Raw genomic sequence first — 17,456 nt, forward strand, 5'->3', positions numbered from 1 at the left:
GGGATAAATGTGGTCTCTGTTCTCTCTCTAAAACATGAGTAGATTAGTGTGGAGGGGATAAATGTGGTCTGGTCTCTATCTCTCTCTAAAACATGAGTAGATGAGTGTGGAGGAGATAAATGTGGTCTGGTCTCTCTAAAACATGAGTAGATGAGTGTGGAGGGGATAAATGTGGTCTGGTCTCTCTAAAACATGAGTAGATGAGTGTGGAGGGGATATATGTGGTCTCCTCTCTCTCTAAAACATGAGTAGATGAGTGTGGAGGGGATAAATGTGGTCTGGTCTCTCTAAAACATGAGTAGATGAGTGTGGAGGGGATAAATGTGGTCTGGTCTCTCTAAAACATGAGTAGATGAGTGTGGAGGGTATAAATGTGGTCTGGTCTCTCTCTCTAAAACATGAGTAGATGAGTGTGGAGGGGATAAATGTGGTCTGGTCTCTCTCTCTAAAACATGAGTAGATGAGTTTGGAGGGGATAAATGTCGTCTGGTCTCTATCTCTCTCTAAAACATGAGTAGATGAGTGTGGAGGGGATAATAGTCTGGTCTCTCTCTCTAAAACATGAGTAGATGAGTGTGGAGGGGATAAATGTGGTCTGGTCTCTATCTCTCTCTAAAACATGAGTAGATGAGTGTAGAGGGGATAAATGTGGTCTGATCTCTCTAAAACATGAGTAGATGAGTGTGGAGGAGATAAATGTGGTCTGGTCTCTCTATCTCTCTCTAAAACATGAGTAGATGAGTGTGGAGGGGATAAATGTGGTCTGGTCTCTCTCTCTAAAACATGAGTAGATGAGTGTGGAGGGGATAAATGTGGTCTGGTCTCTCTCTCTCTCTCTCTCCTCTTCCATCCTATCATCTCTTCCCTCTGCTCAAACCTTCTCCAACCTATCTCCTGATTCTGCCTCCTCAACCCTCCTCTCCTCCCTCTCTGCATCCTTTGATTTCCTCTGTCCCCTATCCTCCAGGCCGGCTCGGTCCTCCCCTCCTGCTCCGTGGCTCGACGACTCACTGCGAGCTCACAGAACAGGGCTCCGGGCAGCCGAGCGGAAATGGAGGAAAACTCGCCTCCCTGCGGACCTGGCATCCTTTCACTCCCTCCTCTCTACATTTTCCTCTTCTGTCTCTGCTGCTAAAGCCACTTTCTACCACTCTAAACTCCAAGCATCTGCCTCTAACCCTAGGAAGCTCTTTGCTACCTTCTCCTCCCTCCTGAATCCTCCTCCCCCCCTCCTCCCTCTCTGCGGATGACTTCGTCAACCATTTTGAAAAGAAGGTTGACGACATCCGATCCTCGTTTGCTAAGTCAAACGACACTGCTGGTCCTGCTCACACTGCCCTACCCTGTGCTTTGACCTCTTTCTCCCCTCTCTCTCCAGATGAAATCTCGCGTCTTGTGACGGCCGGCCGCCCAACAACCTGCCCACTTGACCCTATCCCCTCCTCTCTTCTCCAGACCATTTCCGGAGACCTTCTCCCCTACCTCACCTCGCTCATCAACTCATCCTTGACCGCTGGCTACGTCCCTTCCGTCTTCAAGAGAGCGAGAGTTGCACCCCTTCTGAAAAAACCTACACTCGATCCCTCCGATGTCAACAACTACAGACCAGTATCCCTTCTTTCCTTTCTCTCCAAAACTCTTGAACGCGCCGTCCTTGGCCAGCTCTCTTGCTATCTCTCTCAGAATGACCTTCTTGATCCTAATCAGTCAGGTTTCAAGACTGGGCATTCAACTGAGACTGCTCTTCTCTGTGTCACGGAGGCTCTCCGCACTGCTAAAGCTAACTCTCTCTCCTCTGCTCTCATCCTTCTAGACCTATCTGCTGCCTTTGATACCGTGAACCATCAGATCCTCCTCTCCACCCTCTCCGAGCTGGGCATCTCCGGCACCGCGCACGCTTGGATTGCGTCCTACCTGACAGGTCGCTCCTACCAGGTGGCGTGGCGAGAATCTGTCTCCGCACCACGTGCTCTCACCACTGGTGTCCCCCAGGGCTCTGTTCTTGGCCCACTCCTATTCTCGCTATACACCAAGTCACTTGGCTCTGTCATATCCTCACATGGTCTCTCCTATCATTGCTATGCAGATGACACACAATTAATCTTCTCCTTTCCCCCTTCTGACAACCAGGTGGCGAATCGCATCTCTGCATGTCTGGCAGACATATCAGTGTGGATGACGGATCACCACCTCAAGCTGAACCTCGGCAAGACAGAGCTGCTCTTCCTCCCGGGGAAGGACTGCCCGTTCCACGATCTCGCCATCACGGTTGACAACTCCCTTGTGTCCTCCTCCCAGAGTGCTAAGAGCCTTGGCGTGACCCTGGACAACACCCTGTCGTTCTCCACCAACATCAAGGCGGTGACCCGATCCTGTAGGTTCATGCTCTACAACATTCGCAGAGTACGACCCTGCCTCACACAGGAAGCGGCGCAGGTCCTAATCCAGGCACTTGTCATCTCCCGTCTGGATTATTGCAACTCGCTGTTGGCTGGGCTCCCTGCCTGTGCCATTAAACCCCTACAACTCATCCAGAACGCCGCAGCCCGTCTGGTGTTCAACCTTCCCAAGTTCTCTCACGTCACCCCGCTCCTCCGCTCTCTCCACTGGCTTCCAGTCGAAGCTCGCATCCGCTACAAGACCATGGTGCTTGCCTACGGAGCTGTGAGGGGAACGGCACCTCCGTACCTTCAGGCTCTGATCAGGCCCTACACCCAAACAAGGGCACTCCGTTCATCCACCTCTGGCCTGCTCGCCTCGCTACCTCTGAGGAAGCACAGTTCCCGCTCAGCCCAGTCAAAACTGTTCGCTGCTCTGGCACCCCAATGGTGGAACAAGCTCCCTCACGACGCCAGGACAGCGGAGTCAATCACCACCTTCCGGAGACACCTGAAACCCCACCTCTTCAAGGAATACCTGGGATAGGATAAAGTAATCCTTCTAACCCCCCCTTAAAAGATTTAGATGCACTATTGTAAAGTGGTTGTTCCACTGGATATTATAAGGTGAATGCACCAATTTGTAAGTCGCTCTGGATAAGAGCGTCTGCTAAATGACTAAAATGTAAATGTAAATGTAATAAATGTGGTCTGGTCTCTCTAAAACATGAGTAGATGAGTGTGGAGGAGATAAATGTGGTCTGGTCTCTCTCTCTCTCTAAAACATGAGTAGATGAGTGTGGAGGGGATAAATGTGGTCTGGTCTCTCTCTAAAACATGAGTAGATGAGTGTGGAGGGGATAAATGTGGTCTGGTCTCTCTAAAACATGAGTAGATTAGTGTGGAGGGGATAAATGTGGTCTGGTCTCTATCTCTCTCTAAAACATGAGTAGATGAGTGTGGAGGGGATAAATGTGGTCTGGTCTCTATCTCTCTCTAAAACATGAGTAGATGAGTGTGGAGGGGATACATGTGGTCTGGTCTCTCTAAAACATGAGTAGATGAGTGTGGAGGGGATATATGTGGTCTCCTCTCTCTCTAAAACATGAGTAGATGAGTGTGGAGGGGATAAATGTGGTCTGGTCTCTCTAAAACATGAGTAGATGAGTGTGGAGGGGATAAATGTGGTCTGGTCTCTCTAAAACATGAGTAGATGAGTGTGGAGGGTATAAATGTGGTCTGGTCTCTCTCTCTAAAACATGAGTAGATGAGTGTGGAGGGGATAAATGTGGTCTGGTCTCTCTCTCTAAAACATGAGTAGATGAGTGTGGAGGGGATAAATGTCGTCTGGTCTCTATCTCTCTCTAAAACATGAGTAGATGAGTGTGGAGGGGATAATAGTCTGGTCTCTCTCTCTAAAACATGAGTAGATGAGTGTGGAGGGGATAAATGTGGTCTGGTCTCTATCTCTCTCTAAAACATGAGTAGTTGAGTGTAGAGGGGATAAATGTGGTCTGATCTCTCTAAAACATGAGTAGATGAGTGTGGAGGAGATAAATGTGGTCTGGTCTCTCTATCTCTCTCTAAAACATGAGTAGATGAGTGTGGAGGGGATAAATGTGGTCTGGTCTCTCTCTCTAAAACATGAGTAGATGAGTGTGGAGGGGATAAATGTGGTCTGGTCTCTCTCTCTCTCTCTCTCTCCTCTTCCATCCTATCATCTCTTCCCTCTGCTCAAACCTTCTCCAACCTATCTCCTGATTCTGCCTCCTCAACCCTCCTCTCCTCCCTCTCTGCATCCTTTGATTTCCTCTGTCCCCTATCCTCCAGGCCGGCTCGGTCCTCCCCTCCTGCTCCGTGGCTCGACGACTCACTGCGAGCTCACAGAACAGGGCTCCGGGCAGCCGAGCGGAAATGGAGGAAAACTCGCCTCCCTGCGGACCTGGCATCCTTTCACTCCCTCCTCTCTACATTTTCCTCTTCTGTCTCTGCTGCTAAAGCCACTTTCTACCACTCTAAACTCCAAGCATCTGCCTCTAACCCTAGGAAGCTCTTTGCTACCTTCTCCTCCCTCCTGAATCCTCCTCCCCCCCTCCTCCCTCTCTGCGGATGACTTCGTCAACCATTTTGAAAAGAAGGTTGACGACATCCGATCCTCGTTTGCTAAGTCAAACGACACTGCTGGTCCTGCTCACACTGCCCTACCCTGTGCTTTGACCTCTTTCTCCCCTCTCTCTCCAGATGAAATCTCGCGTCTTGTGACGGCCGGCCGCCCAACAACCTGCCCACTTGACCCTATCCCCTCCTCTCTTCTCCAGACCATTTCCGGAGACCTTCTCCCCTACCTCACCTCGCTCATCAACTCATCCTTGACCGCTGGCTACGTCCCTTCCGTCTTCAAGAGAGCGAGAGTTGCACCCCTTCTGAAAAAACCTACACTCGATCCCTCCGATGTCAACAACTACAGACCAGTATCCCTTCTTTCCTTTCTCTCCAAAACTCTTGAACGCGCCGTCCTTGGCCAGCTCTCTTGCTATCTCTCTCAGAATGACCTTCTTGATCCTAATCAGTCAGGTTTCAAGACTGGGCATTCAACTGAGACTGCTCTTCTCTGTGTCACGGAGGCTCTCCGCACTGCTAAAGCTAACTCTCTCTCCTCTGCTCTCATCCTTCTAGACCTATCTGCTGCCTTTGATACCGTGAACCATCAGATCCTCCTCTCCACCCTCTCCGAGCTGGGCATCTCCGGCACCGCGCACGCTTGGATTGCGTCCTACCTGACAGGTCGCTCCTACCAGGTGGCGTGGCGAGAATCTGTCTCCGCACCACGTGCTCTCACCACTGGTGTCCCCCAGGGCTCTGTTCTTGGCCCACTCCTATTCTCGCTATACACCAAGTCACTTGGCTCTGTCATATCCTCACATGGTCTCTCCTATCATTGCTATGCAGATGACACACAATTAATCTTCTCCTTTCCCCCTTCTGACAACCAGGTGGCGAATCGCATCTCTGCATGTCTGGCAGACATATCAGTGTGGATGACGGATCACCACCTCAAGCTGAACCTCGGCAAGACAGAGCTGCTCTTCCTCCCGGGGAAGGACTGCCCGTTCCACGATCTCGCCATCACGGTTGACAACTCCCTTGTGTCCTCCTCCCAGAGTGCTAAGAGCCTTGGCGTGACCCTGGACAACACCCTGTCGTTCTCCACCAACATCAAGGCGGTGACCCGATCCTGTAGGTTCATGCTCTACAACATTCGCAGAGTACGACCCTGCCTCACACAGGAAGCGGCGCAGGTCCTAATCCAGGCACTTGTCATCTCCCGTCTGGATTATTGCAACTCGCTGTTGGCTGGGCTCCCTGCCTGTGCCATTAAACCCCTACAACTCATCCAGAACGCCGCAGCCCGTCTGGTGTTCAACCTTCCCAAGTTCTCTCACGTCACCCCGCTCCTCCGCTCTCTCCACTGGCTTCCAGTCGAAGCTCGCATCCGCTACAAGACCATGGTGCTTGCCTACGGAGCTGTGAGGGGAACGGCACCTCCGTACCTTCAGGCTCTGATCAGGCCCTACACCCAAACAAGGGCACTCCGTTCATCCACCTCTGGCCTGCTCGCCTCCCTACCTCTGAGGAAGCACAGTTCCCGCTCAGCCCAGTCAAAACTGTTCGCTGCTCTGGCACCCCAATGGTGGAACAAGCTCCCTCACGACGCCAGGACAGCGGAGTCAATCACCACCTTCCGGAGACACCTGAAACCCCACCTCTTCAAGGAATACCTGGGATAGGATAAAGTAATCCTTCTAACCCCCCCCTTAAAAGATTTAGATGCACTATTGTAAAGTGGTTGTTCCACTGGATATTATAAGGTGAATGCACCAATTTGTAAGTCGCTCTGGATAAGAGCGTCTGCTAAATGACTAAAATGTAAATGTAAATGTAATAAATGTGGTCTGGTCTCTCTAAAACATGAGTAGATGAGTGTGGAGGAGATAAATGTGGTCTGGTCTCTCTCTATCTCTCTCTAAAACATGTATGTTTCAGTCCATCAGTACCTGTCTCTCTAGTTCTCTCTCTCTCTGTCTCTCCCTCCCTCTGTCTTTCTCCAAAATATGTTTCAGTCCGTCAGTGCCGGGGGGGGGAGAGGGAATCTAATCTTCAACCATGCTGAACACAGATTACATATGTAGGCACTGCCCACTGAGAATGGCATCTCTCTCTAATAGAAACTGGTGAACTTATTAAATGTACTACAGTAGATGATGACAACAGGTTTTACCATGATGTAATACTACAGTAGATGATGACAACAGGTTTTACCATGATGTAATACTACAGTAGATGATTACAACAGGTTTTACCATGATGTAGTACTACAGTAGATGATGACAACAGGTTTTGCGATGATATAATACTACAGTAGATGACGACAACAGGTTTTACCATGATGTAATACTACAGTAGATGATGACACCAGGTTTTACCATGATGTAGTCCTACAGTAGATGACAACAGGTTTTACCATGATGTAGTACTACAGTAGATGACAAGTTTTACCATGATGTAATACTACAGTAGATGACAACAGGTTTTACCATGATGTAGTACTACAGTAGATGACAACAAGTTTTACCATGATGTAATACTACAGTAGATGACAACAGGTTTTACCATGATGTAGTACTACAGTAGATGACAACAGGTTTTACCATGATGTAGTACTACAGTAGATGACAACAGGTTTTACCATGATGTAATACTACAGTAGATGACAACAGGTTTTACCATGATGTAGTACTACAGTAGATGACAACAGGTTTTACCATGATGTAGTACTACAGTAGATGACAACAGGTTTATAGTAATGATTAATTGTTCTTCGTGTTGTTTTTGTTAAGGTTTGGTATCAGTAATATGAATGAAAAGGTGTTACGTGGATGTCATGTCTCATTCCTGGCCTGCTGATGATTATTATTCAGCTCTGTGTGTGTGTGTGTGTGTATCTTGTTCTTCTATCCTCGTGGGGAGCTGAAATCCCCAAATGTCCCCATGAGAACATGGTTAAAAGGACACATGTGTGTGTGTTTGTGTGTGTGTGTGTGTGTGTGTGTGTGTTCCTCCCCAAACGTTGAACCCTCCTGACCCTCTTTCAGCCTTAATAGACAGACACTCACACAGTTCCAGGAAATGGTACCAGGCAGCCACTGGGCACATTAAAGAGCAACGAGGCGAGACAGGTTGCTAGGCTGTTTGGAATGGAATCACCTCACTATGGTAACGGTTGGTGAAAGGAAGATGAGAGGTGCTAAGACGAGAGGGAGAGCAGAACTCTTTATTCTGAGACTCTTCATTCATGAATTTACATAGACTTTTAACGCTAAGGAAAGGATTTATGGTATATATATGAAGAGGTGAGCATAGGACACTATGTGTGTGTGAGAGAGAGAGATGAAGAGAGAAAGAAAGTTAGAGAAAAAGATGAAGAGAGGCGAGAGAGAGAGAGGAGAGAAAGATGACGAGGGGTGAAGAGAGAGAGAGATTGATATACTTACAGAACGGAATGCTGCAGCCACAAGGTTAGCTGGGAACAAATTCCTGCAGAGGAAGACCAGACAAACAGGAGAGGTTTCATTAATGTGTTAGTCTTGAACCAGGGGTACATCCTAATAATATCCCCTTTCCTGAAGTGTGCACTTGTTCACTACTTCCCACAAATCATGAAGCATTGGATTGGTGGAGGCATGGATTAGTGGGAGTTTCCTTCATATTTCTTAAACCAGTAATCTCCTTGTGAATGATTTTTTAAATGTTTTTATTTAACCTTTATTTAACTAGGCAAGTCAAGTTAAGAACAAATTCGTATTTACAATGATGGCTTACTGGGGAACAGTGGGTTAAATGCCTTGTTCAGGGGCAGAACGACAGATTTTTACCTTGTCAGCTCGGGGATTCGATCCAGCAATCTTTCAGTTACTGGCCCAATGCTCCAACCACTAGTGGTTAGAAGTGATGGGAAGTGAACAAGTGAACACTTTGAGGCAGGAGACATACTTGGGACAAAGCCCCTCTCTCTGATTCATCAGTAACACAACAAAAAGTGTTTAACCACTACAAAGCAAGCCTTACACGATGAATAACCACAGAATCTGTGTAAAGTCACAACTTCAATCATGTTTTTCTCTGATTACATTATATTAATGAAAGCAGAGGTTAGGAAACAAATTAAATGTTTAAATCAATTGTTCAATGAGGCCATGGAATTTATTGAACAATGGCATTTATTGAACTTATAAACCAACAACTCTTAAAGGAGAAGTTTACCCAAAATCCAGGGACTCCCAAGTGATTCCATATATTGAAACTAGTTCAGTGGAGTTTGCCCTCTCCCCCTCTCTCCCTCTAGTGGAGAACTGAAACAGCTGCGGGTCATGTGACTAGTGACGTTGCTGGCTCTGCTCTGTGGTCAATGAACGCACAAATACGCAAACTGTGGACAAATTCATTGTTTCTTTGAAAGTGTACAGCCACATTAGCTAATTTTGTCAAAAGTACTAGCGGTTTTGAATCAGGAAATGTGTACTTTTCTACCTAAAATATTTGTGATTATTTTATATAATATTTTATGTAGCCGACTGCGATAGCAGCAGAGATACCTAACAACTGACCACAGAGCAGAGCGAGGCCTGCATCCAGCATGACCCGTTTTTGCAGCTGTCTCAGTTCTGCACTCCAGGGGAGACAGAGGGGGAGAGGGCAAACTTCACAGAACTACAGTACTTTCAAAGTATGGAATCACTTGGCAGTTCCTTGATTTTTTGTAAACTTCTCCTTTAATTTACTCACATAGTTAAACCACATAATGCTGGGGTGGTTCACTACCCACATAGTTAAACCACATCATGCTGGGGTGGTTCACTACCCACATAGTTAAACCACATAATGCTGGGGTGGTTCACTACCCACATAGTTAAACCACATCATGCTGGGGTGGTTCACTACCCACATAGTTTTACCACATAATGCTGGGGTGGTTCACTACCCACATAGTTAAACCACATCATGCTGGGGTGGTTCACTACCCACATAGTTAAACCACATAATGCTGGGGTGCAGCATAGTTAAACCACATAATGCTGGGGTGCAGCATAGTTAAACCACATATTGCTGGGGTGCAGCATAGTTAAACCACATATTGCTGGGGTGCAGCATAGTTAAACCACATATTGCTGGGGTGCAGCATAGTTAAACCACATAATGCTGGGGTGCAGCATAGTTAAACCACATATTGCTGGGGTGCAGCATAGTTAAACCACATAATGCTGGGGTGCAGCATAGTTACACCACATAATGCTGGGGTGCAGCATAGTTAAACCACATAATGCTGGGGTGCAGCATAGTTAAACCACATAATGTTGGGGTGCAGCATAGTTAAACCACATAATTCTGGGGTGCAGCATAGTTAAACCACATAATGCTGGGGTGCAGCATAGTTAAACCACATAATGCTGGGGTGCAGCGTAGTTAAACCACATAATGCTGGGGTGCAGCATAGTTAAACCACATAATGCTGGGGTGCAGCGTAGTTAAACCACATAATGCTGGGGTGCAGCATAGTTAAACCACATAATGCTGGGGTGCAGCGTAGTTAAACCACATAATGCTGGGGTGCAGCATAGTTAAACCACATAATGCTGGGGTGCAGCGTAGTTAAACCACATAATGCTGGGGTGCAGCATAGTTAAACCACATAATGCTGGGGTGCAGCGTAGTTAAACCACATAATGCTGGGGTGCAGCATAGTTAAACCACATAATGCTGGGGTGCAGCATAGTTAAACCACATAATGCTGGGGTGCAGCATAGTTAAACCACATAATGCTGGGGTGCAGCATAGTTAAACCACATAATGCTGGGGTGCAGCATAGTTAAACCACATAATGCTGGGGTGCAGCGTAGTTAAACCACATAATGCTGGGGTGCAGCATAGTTAAACCACATAATGCTGGGGTGCAGCGTAGTTAAACCACATAATGCTGGGGTGCAGCATAGTTAAACCACATAATGCTGGGGTGCAGCGTAGTTAAACCACATAATGCTGGGGTGCAGCATAGTTAAACCACATAATGCTGGGGTGCAGCGTAGTTAAACCACATAATGCTGGGGTGCAGCGTAGTTAAACCACATAATGCTGGGGTGCAGCACTGCTGTCCTTGAGTGTTTCCATTCTCACCTTTCAATAAGTGACTGATTTAGACATGAGAAACCAGGTGTTTTCTCTCTCTCTCTCTCTCTCTCTCTCTCTCTAATTGTCAATTAGTGACGTTAATAAGTTAGACAGCCATGTTATCTTAAGACAGCTCTCCTTTGTAAAATACATATTTGATCTGAACTGAGTCACCTAGTAAAGTAAGTAAGTATAGATAAAACAAATTTAAATATAACCTTTACTTAACCAGGCAAGCCATTAAAGAACAAATTCTTATTTACGACGGCCTGCCGGGGAACAGTGGGTTAACTGCCTTGTTCAGGGGGAGAACAGATTTTTACCTTGTCAGCTCGGGGATTTAATCCAGCAACCTTTCAGTTACTGGCCCAATGCTCTAACCACTAGGCTACCTGCAGCCCCAAGTTAAAGGTAAAGTAAGCCAGTTATAAATGAAGTGTCAGTGAGATAGGATATAACAACATCTAGAATGTGGCCCTTGAGGACGGAGTAAAACTAATAATCATCTGTATTCTCAGTTTGTAATAGACCACTAATACTTCAGGACAGGTGGGTTCTTGTCACAGACAGTTTGTAATAGACCACTAATACTTCAGGACAGGTGGGTTCTTGTCACAGACAGTTTGTAATAGACCACTAATACTTCAGGACAGGTGGCTTCTTGTCCCAGACAGTTTGTAATAGACCACTAATACTTCAGGACATGTGGAGTCTTGTCCCAGACAGTTTGTAATAGACCACTAATACTTCAGGACAGGTGGAGTCTTGTCCCAGACAGTTTGTAATAGACCACTAATACTTCAGGACAGGTAGATTCTTGTCCCAGGCAGTTTGTAATAGACCACTAATACTTCAGGACAGGTATATACATGGCTGGGATACATGGCTATGATATATAGTGTGTTAGTGTGGATGTGTTTCACCACTCTTATCTCAAACCCATCACCCAAGTCCCCTCCAATAAGGCCACCGCCTCCGACTCACTAAACGACCTACACTGTAACAATGGGGAATGGATCGTTTTTAGTCCTTAATTCATTCATTTGCCCACAACATTTATCACGGTACCCAGAACAAAATCTTGCGCACACGCTGTACACAAAACGGACGTAAAATGTGCTAATAGACAGTTAAGAAAATAATTAGTATACTAAAACTTTACTTGGCTCATTGCGCTCAAGCGACTCCTTGTGGCAGGCCGGGCGCCTGCAAGCTGAATTCGGTCGTCAGTTGAACGATGTTTCCTCCGACACATTGGTGTGGCTGACTTCCGGGTTAAGCGTGCGGGTGTTAAGAAGCGCGGCTTGGCGGCTCATGTTTCGGAGGAGGCATGACTCGACCTTCGCCTCTCCCGAGCTCGTTGGGGAGTTGCAGCGATGAAACAAGATCATAATTGGATTCCAATTGGATATCACGAAAATTGGGGAGAAAAAGTGGTATAAAAATACCACAACAAAAAATATTTAATAAACTGTAAAATGATCATTTTCATTTGTTGCAATCTAACACATTTGTCAAAGTATTATAATTGCGCAATGTACAGTTCCGGTCAAAAGTTTGGACACCTTCTCATTACAGGGCTTTTATTTATTTATACTGCTAAAATAAGCAAAGAGAAACGACAGTCCATCATTACTTTAAGACATGAAGGTCAGTCAATCCGGAAAATTTCAAGAACTTTGAAAGAATCTTCAAGTGCAGTCGCATAAACCATCAAGCGCTATGATGAAACTGGCTCTCATGAGGACCCCCACAGGAAAGGAAGACCCAGAGTTGCCTCTGCTGCAGAGGATAAGTTCATTAGAGTTACCAGCCTCAGAAATTGCAGTCCAAATAAATGCTTCACAGAGTTCAAGTAACAGACACATCTCAACATCAACTGTTCAGAGGAGACTGAATCAGGCCTTCGTGGTCGAAATTGCTGCAAAGAAACCACTACTAAAGGACACCAATAAGAAGAGGAGACTTGCTTGGGCCAAGAAACACAAGCAATATACATTAGACTGGTGGAAATCTGTCCTTTTTGTCTGAGTCAAAATGTGAGATTTTTGGTTCCAGCCGCTGTGTCTTTGTGAGATGCAGAGTAGGTGAACGTACGATCCCTGCATGTGTAATGCATGGAGGAGGAGGTGTGTGGGTGCTTTGCTGGTGACTCTGTCAGTGATTTATTTCGAATTCAAGGCACACTTAACCAGCATGGCTACCACAGCATTCTGCAGCGATATGCCATCCCATCTGGTTTGCGCTTAGTGGGACTATAATTTCGTTTTTCAACTGGACAATGACCTTAAACACACCACCAGGCTGTGTAAGGGCTATTTGACCATGACGGAGAGTGATGGAGTCCCGTGTGGCTCAGTTGGTAGAGCATGGTGTTTGCAACGCCAGGGTTGTGGGTTCGATTCCCACGGGGGACCAGTACGGAGAAAATAAATGTATGAAATGTATGCATTCACTACTGTAAGTCGCTCTGGATAAGAGCGTCTGCTAAATGACTAAAATGTAAATGTAAATATATGGCTATGATACATGGCTGGGATATATGGCTGGGATACATGGCTGGGATATATGGCTGGGATACATGGCTATGATACATGGCTGGGATATATGGCTGGGATACATGGCTGGGATACATGGCTGGGATATGGCTGGGATATATGGCTGGGATACATGCCTGGGATATATGGCTGGGATACATGGCTATGATACATGGCTGGGATATATGGCTGGGATACATGGCTATGATATATGGCTATGATACATGGCTGGGATATATGGCTGGGATATATGGCTGGGATACATGGCTGTGATACATGGCTATGATACATGGCTGGGATATATGGCTATGATACATGGCTGGGATATATGGCTGGGATATATGGCTGGGATACATGGCTATGATATATGGCTATGATACATGGCTGGGATATATGGCTGGGATATATGAGGAATCTCACTGGACCCTTTGATCACTCGGCTAAGCATGCCTCTCCTTAATGTCAATATGCCTTGTCCATTGCTGTTCTGGTTAGTGTTTATTGGCTTATTTCACTGTAGAGCCTCTAGCCCTGCTCATTATACCGTATCCAACCTCTCAGTTCCTCCATCCACACATGCTATGACATCTTCTGGTTTCAATGATGTTTCTAGAGACAATATCTCTCATCATCACTAAATGCATAGGTTTACCTCCACTGTATTCACATCCCACCATACCTTTGTTTGTACATTATACCTTGAAGCTATTTTATCGCCCCCAGAAACCTGCTCCTTTTTCTCTCTATTCTGGACGTCACAGACGACCAATTCTTATAGCTTTTAGCCGTACCCTCATACTCATTCTTCTCTGCTCCTCTGGGGATGTAGAGGTGAATCCAGGCCCTGCAGTGCCTGGCTCCACTCCTACTCCCCAGGCGCTCTCTTTTGATGACTTCTGTAACCGTAAAAGCCTTGGTTTCATGCATGTTAACATTAGAAGCCTCCTCCCTAAGTTTGTTTTATTCACTGCTTTAGCACACTCTGCCAACCCGGATGTCCTAGCCGTGTCTGAATCCTGGCTTAGGAAGACCACCAAAAACTCTGAAATCTTCATCCCTAACTACGTTTTCAGACAAGACAGAACGACCAAAGGGGGCGGTGTTGCAATCTACTGCAGAGATAGCCTGCAGAGTTCTGTCCTGCTATCCAGGTCTGTACCCAAACAATTTGAACTTCTACTTTTAAAAATCCACCTCTCTAAAAACAAGTCTCTCACAGTTGCCGCCTGCTATAGACCCCCCTCGGCCCCTAGCTGTGCTCTGGACACCATATGTGAACTGATTGCCCCCCATCTATCTTCAGAGCTCGTGCTACTAGGTGACCGAAACTGGGACATGCTTAACACCCCAGCCATCCTACAATCCAAGCTTGATGCCCTCAATCTCACACAAATGATCAATGAACCTACCAGGTACAACCCCAAAGCCCTAAACACGGGCACCCTCATAGATATCATCCTAACCAACGTGCCCTCTAAATACACCTCTGCTGTTTTCAACCAAGATCTCAGCGATCACTGCCTCATTGCCTGCATCCGTAATGGGTCAGCGGTCAAACGACCTCCACTCATCACTGTCAAACGGCAGACACACAGACGGGCAGACAGGCAGCTATTGATAGCGAGAGAGACAGACAGACAGACAGACAGACTGTGTAAGAACCTTTGTCTCGTGGGAATGCTATAGTTATTTCGTTTTTTTGCAGTGATTCTTCCTGTCACGGTCTGTTTTGTTTTTCTTACTGCTTTATATCGTACCATTATGCATAAACGAATCACGTAAATGAAAAACATATATTAACTAATTCCCCCCAAAATTTTGATCAATAATCATCTATATCCAGGACTAGGTCTGTTGATTTCTGAGAGCCATGTAAGTACTGGAACAAGCATGCGTCTGGGCTCTCACGTGGGTAACCTATATAGGCTACAGTACTGCGCCCGGGTGAATTAGTGGAGCATGCATCTACTTCACTACTACCCGCCCCACAGTCATCTCCCCCCCTCAGCCATGCTCTTTATTTCCTTTCAAGAAACACTCTTTAACAGAATACATGTATTAGCCTATTGAAACAATAACCTCATCCCGCAACCGTTACCTTGCAAGATCTAAAAACGAATCCGTGGTCTCCTTGTTGGTATTGACGCTCTCGAGACCTAGATTATTTGTGTTCAGAGCCCCGGCACCGACTCCCGGTTTGATAATGAAGGCGAGGGACACACCGATTCCCGATGCGATGAGTGTGGTCACCAGGAAGTAGGAGACCGCGATGCCTCCTAGTTTCCCCAGGGAGCACGTGTCCAGGCTGGCGGCGCCGGAGATCAGGCTGCACACGACCAGAGGAAGGATAATCATCTTCAACATCCTCAGAAGCATCTCACCGGGGAAAGCGAAATAAGTCATCTGCGCCCTCGTTAGGTTCATATTCCGAACCATCATTCCGAGGCCGACGCCTACTAGAACTCCAGACACCGTCATTATCACTAACATATTCCTATTCAAAAATCTCATCAACTTGTCTTTACGGCTTTTCTTCTTATTTCCATTCTTCTCCAAGATTTCGTCGGTGGAGACCGAATTGGTCATTGTGTGTCCGTTTATCTTCTCCATTTTGATGGAAATTGTGGGGCAGGACTCTGAATAACGGTAATTCGTGAGAAAATTGGCAGTTCCTGGAGAAGCTTGGGAGAACACACACTCAGATGAGTAGCAATTGTGAGTAGGCTGATGCAAGCGTTATTAGTCCTGTCAAACACAACGTGTTTCTCCACCAATGGTGAGAGAGGGGCTATACACAAAAAAAGAGGACATGCGCACTTCCTCCTTTTGCTCAATATTAAGACCATCTGATGCAACAGTGGGAGAAATTGCCTGGGTCTGCAACTGTGCATTTGTATTGATAGTGTTGTGACTGGAAATTTGAGAAAAATGTAAACATTTCAAAGATCTGAATCATGCCTATGGGGCACTGGTCATGTGCAAGCTATTGGGATGGGGCCTACCCTTCAACTTTTTTTTGTCGCCTGAATTTAAAAGGGATTACATTTAGATTTTGTGTCACTGGCCTACACACAATAACCCATAATGTCAAAGTGTAATTATGGTTTTAGAAATTTGTACAAATTAATTTCAAATAAAAATATGAAATGTTGTGAGTCAATAAGTATTCAACCCCTTTGTTATGACAAGCCTAAATAAGTTCAGGAGTAAAAATGTGCTTAACAAGTCAAATAATTAGTTGCATGGACTCACTCTTTGTGCAATAACAGTGTTTAACATGATTTTTGTATGACTACCTTATCTCTGTACCCCAGACATACAATTATCTGTAAGGTCCCTTAGTAGTCGAGCAGTGAATATGAAACAAATTCAACCACAAAGATCAGGGTTGTTTTCCAGTGCCTCGCAAAGAAGGGCAGACATTGAATATACCTTTGAGCATGGTGAAGTTATTAATAAAACTTTGGATGGTTCATCAATACACCCAGTCACTACAAAGATACAAGCGTCCTTCCTAACTCAGTTGCCGGAGAGGATGGAAACCGTTCATGGATTTCACCATGAGGCCAATGACTTTAAAACAGTTACAGTGTTGAATGGTCGCATTAGGAGAAAACTGAGGATGGATCAACAACATTGTAGTTACTTCACAATACTAACCTAAATAACAGAGTGAAAAGAAGGAAGCCTCTATAGAATAAAAATATTCCAAAACATGCATCCTGTTTGCAATACGGCACTAAAGTAAAACTGCACAAAATGTGGCAAAGAAATTAACTTTATGTCCTGAATTACAAAGTGTTATGTTTGGGGCAAACACAACACATCACTGAGTACCACTCTTCACATTTTCAAGCATTGTGGTGACTGCATCATGTTATGGGTATGCTTGTCATCGGCAAGGATTAGGGAAATTTTGGGGGGATAAAAATAAACGGAATAGAGCTAAGCACAGGCAAAATCCTAGAGGAAAACTTGATTCAGTCTGCTTTCCAACAGACACTGGGAGACAAATGTACCTTTCAGGTGGACAACAACCTAAAACACAAGGCCAAATATACACCGGAGTTGCTTACCAAGGTGACATTTAATGTTCCTGAGTGGCCTAATTACAGTTTTGATTTAAATGGGCTTGAAAATCTGTGGCAAGACTTGAAAATATCTGTCTAGCAATTATCAACAACCATCTTGACAGAGCTAGAAGAAAAAAAAGAATGGGCAAGTATTGTACAATCCAGGTGTGCAAAGCTCTTAGAGCCTTACCCAGAAAGACTCACAGCTGTAATCACTGCCTTACATAATTCTAACATGTATTGAC

General features: G+C 45.7%; 1 protein-coding gene across 1 annotated transcript in view; it reads right to left on the bottom strand.

Annotated features, from left to right (window-relative positions):
• The window catches only part of LOC106562888 (neutral amino acid transporter A), a 209,658-nt gene extending 193,798 nt beyond the window's left edge, over positions 1-15,860 (bottom strand). Inside the window, exons 1-2 of the mRNA XM_045687163.1 lie at positions 15,237-15,860; positions 7,931-7,973 (exon numbers count right to left, since the gene is read on the bottom strand). Coding sequence (XP_045543119.1) covers positions 7,931-7,973; positions 15,237-15,748 — 555 coding nt within the window. The 5' untranslated portion in view covers positions 15,749-15,860. The remainder of the gene's footprint in view (positions 1-7,930; positions 7,974-15,236) is intronic.
• Between the last annotated feature and the right edge of the window lie 1,596 nt (positions 15,861-17,456).

The sequence above is a fragment of the Salmo salar genome, chromosome ssa01 (assembly GCF_905237065.1).
Source record: "Salmo salar chromosome ssa01, Ssal_v3.1, whole genome shotgun sequence".
Taxonomy (NCBI): domain Eukaryota; kingdom Metazoa; phylum Chordata; class Actinopteri; order Salmoniformes; family Salmonidae; genus Salmo; species Salmo salar.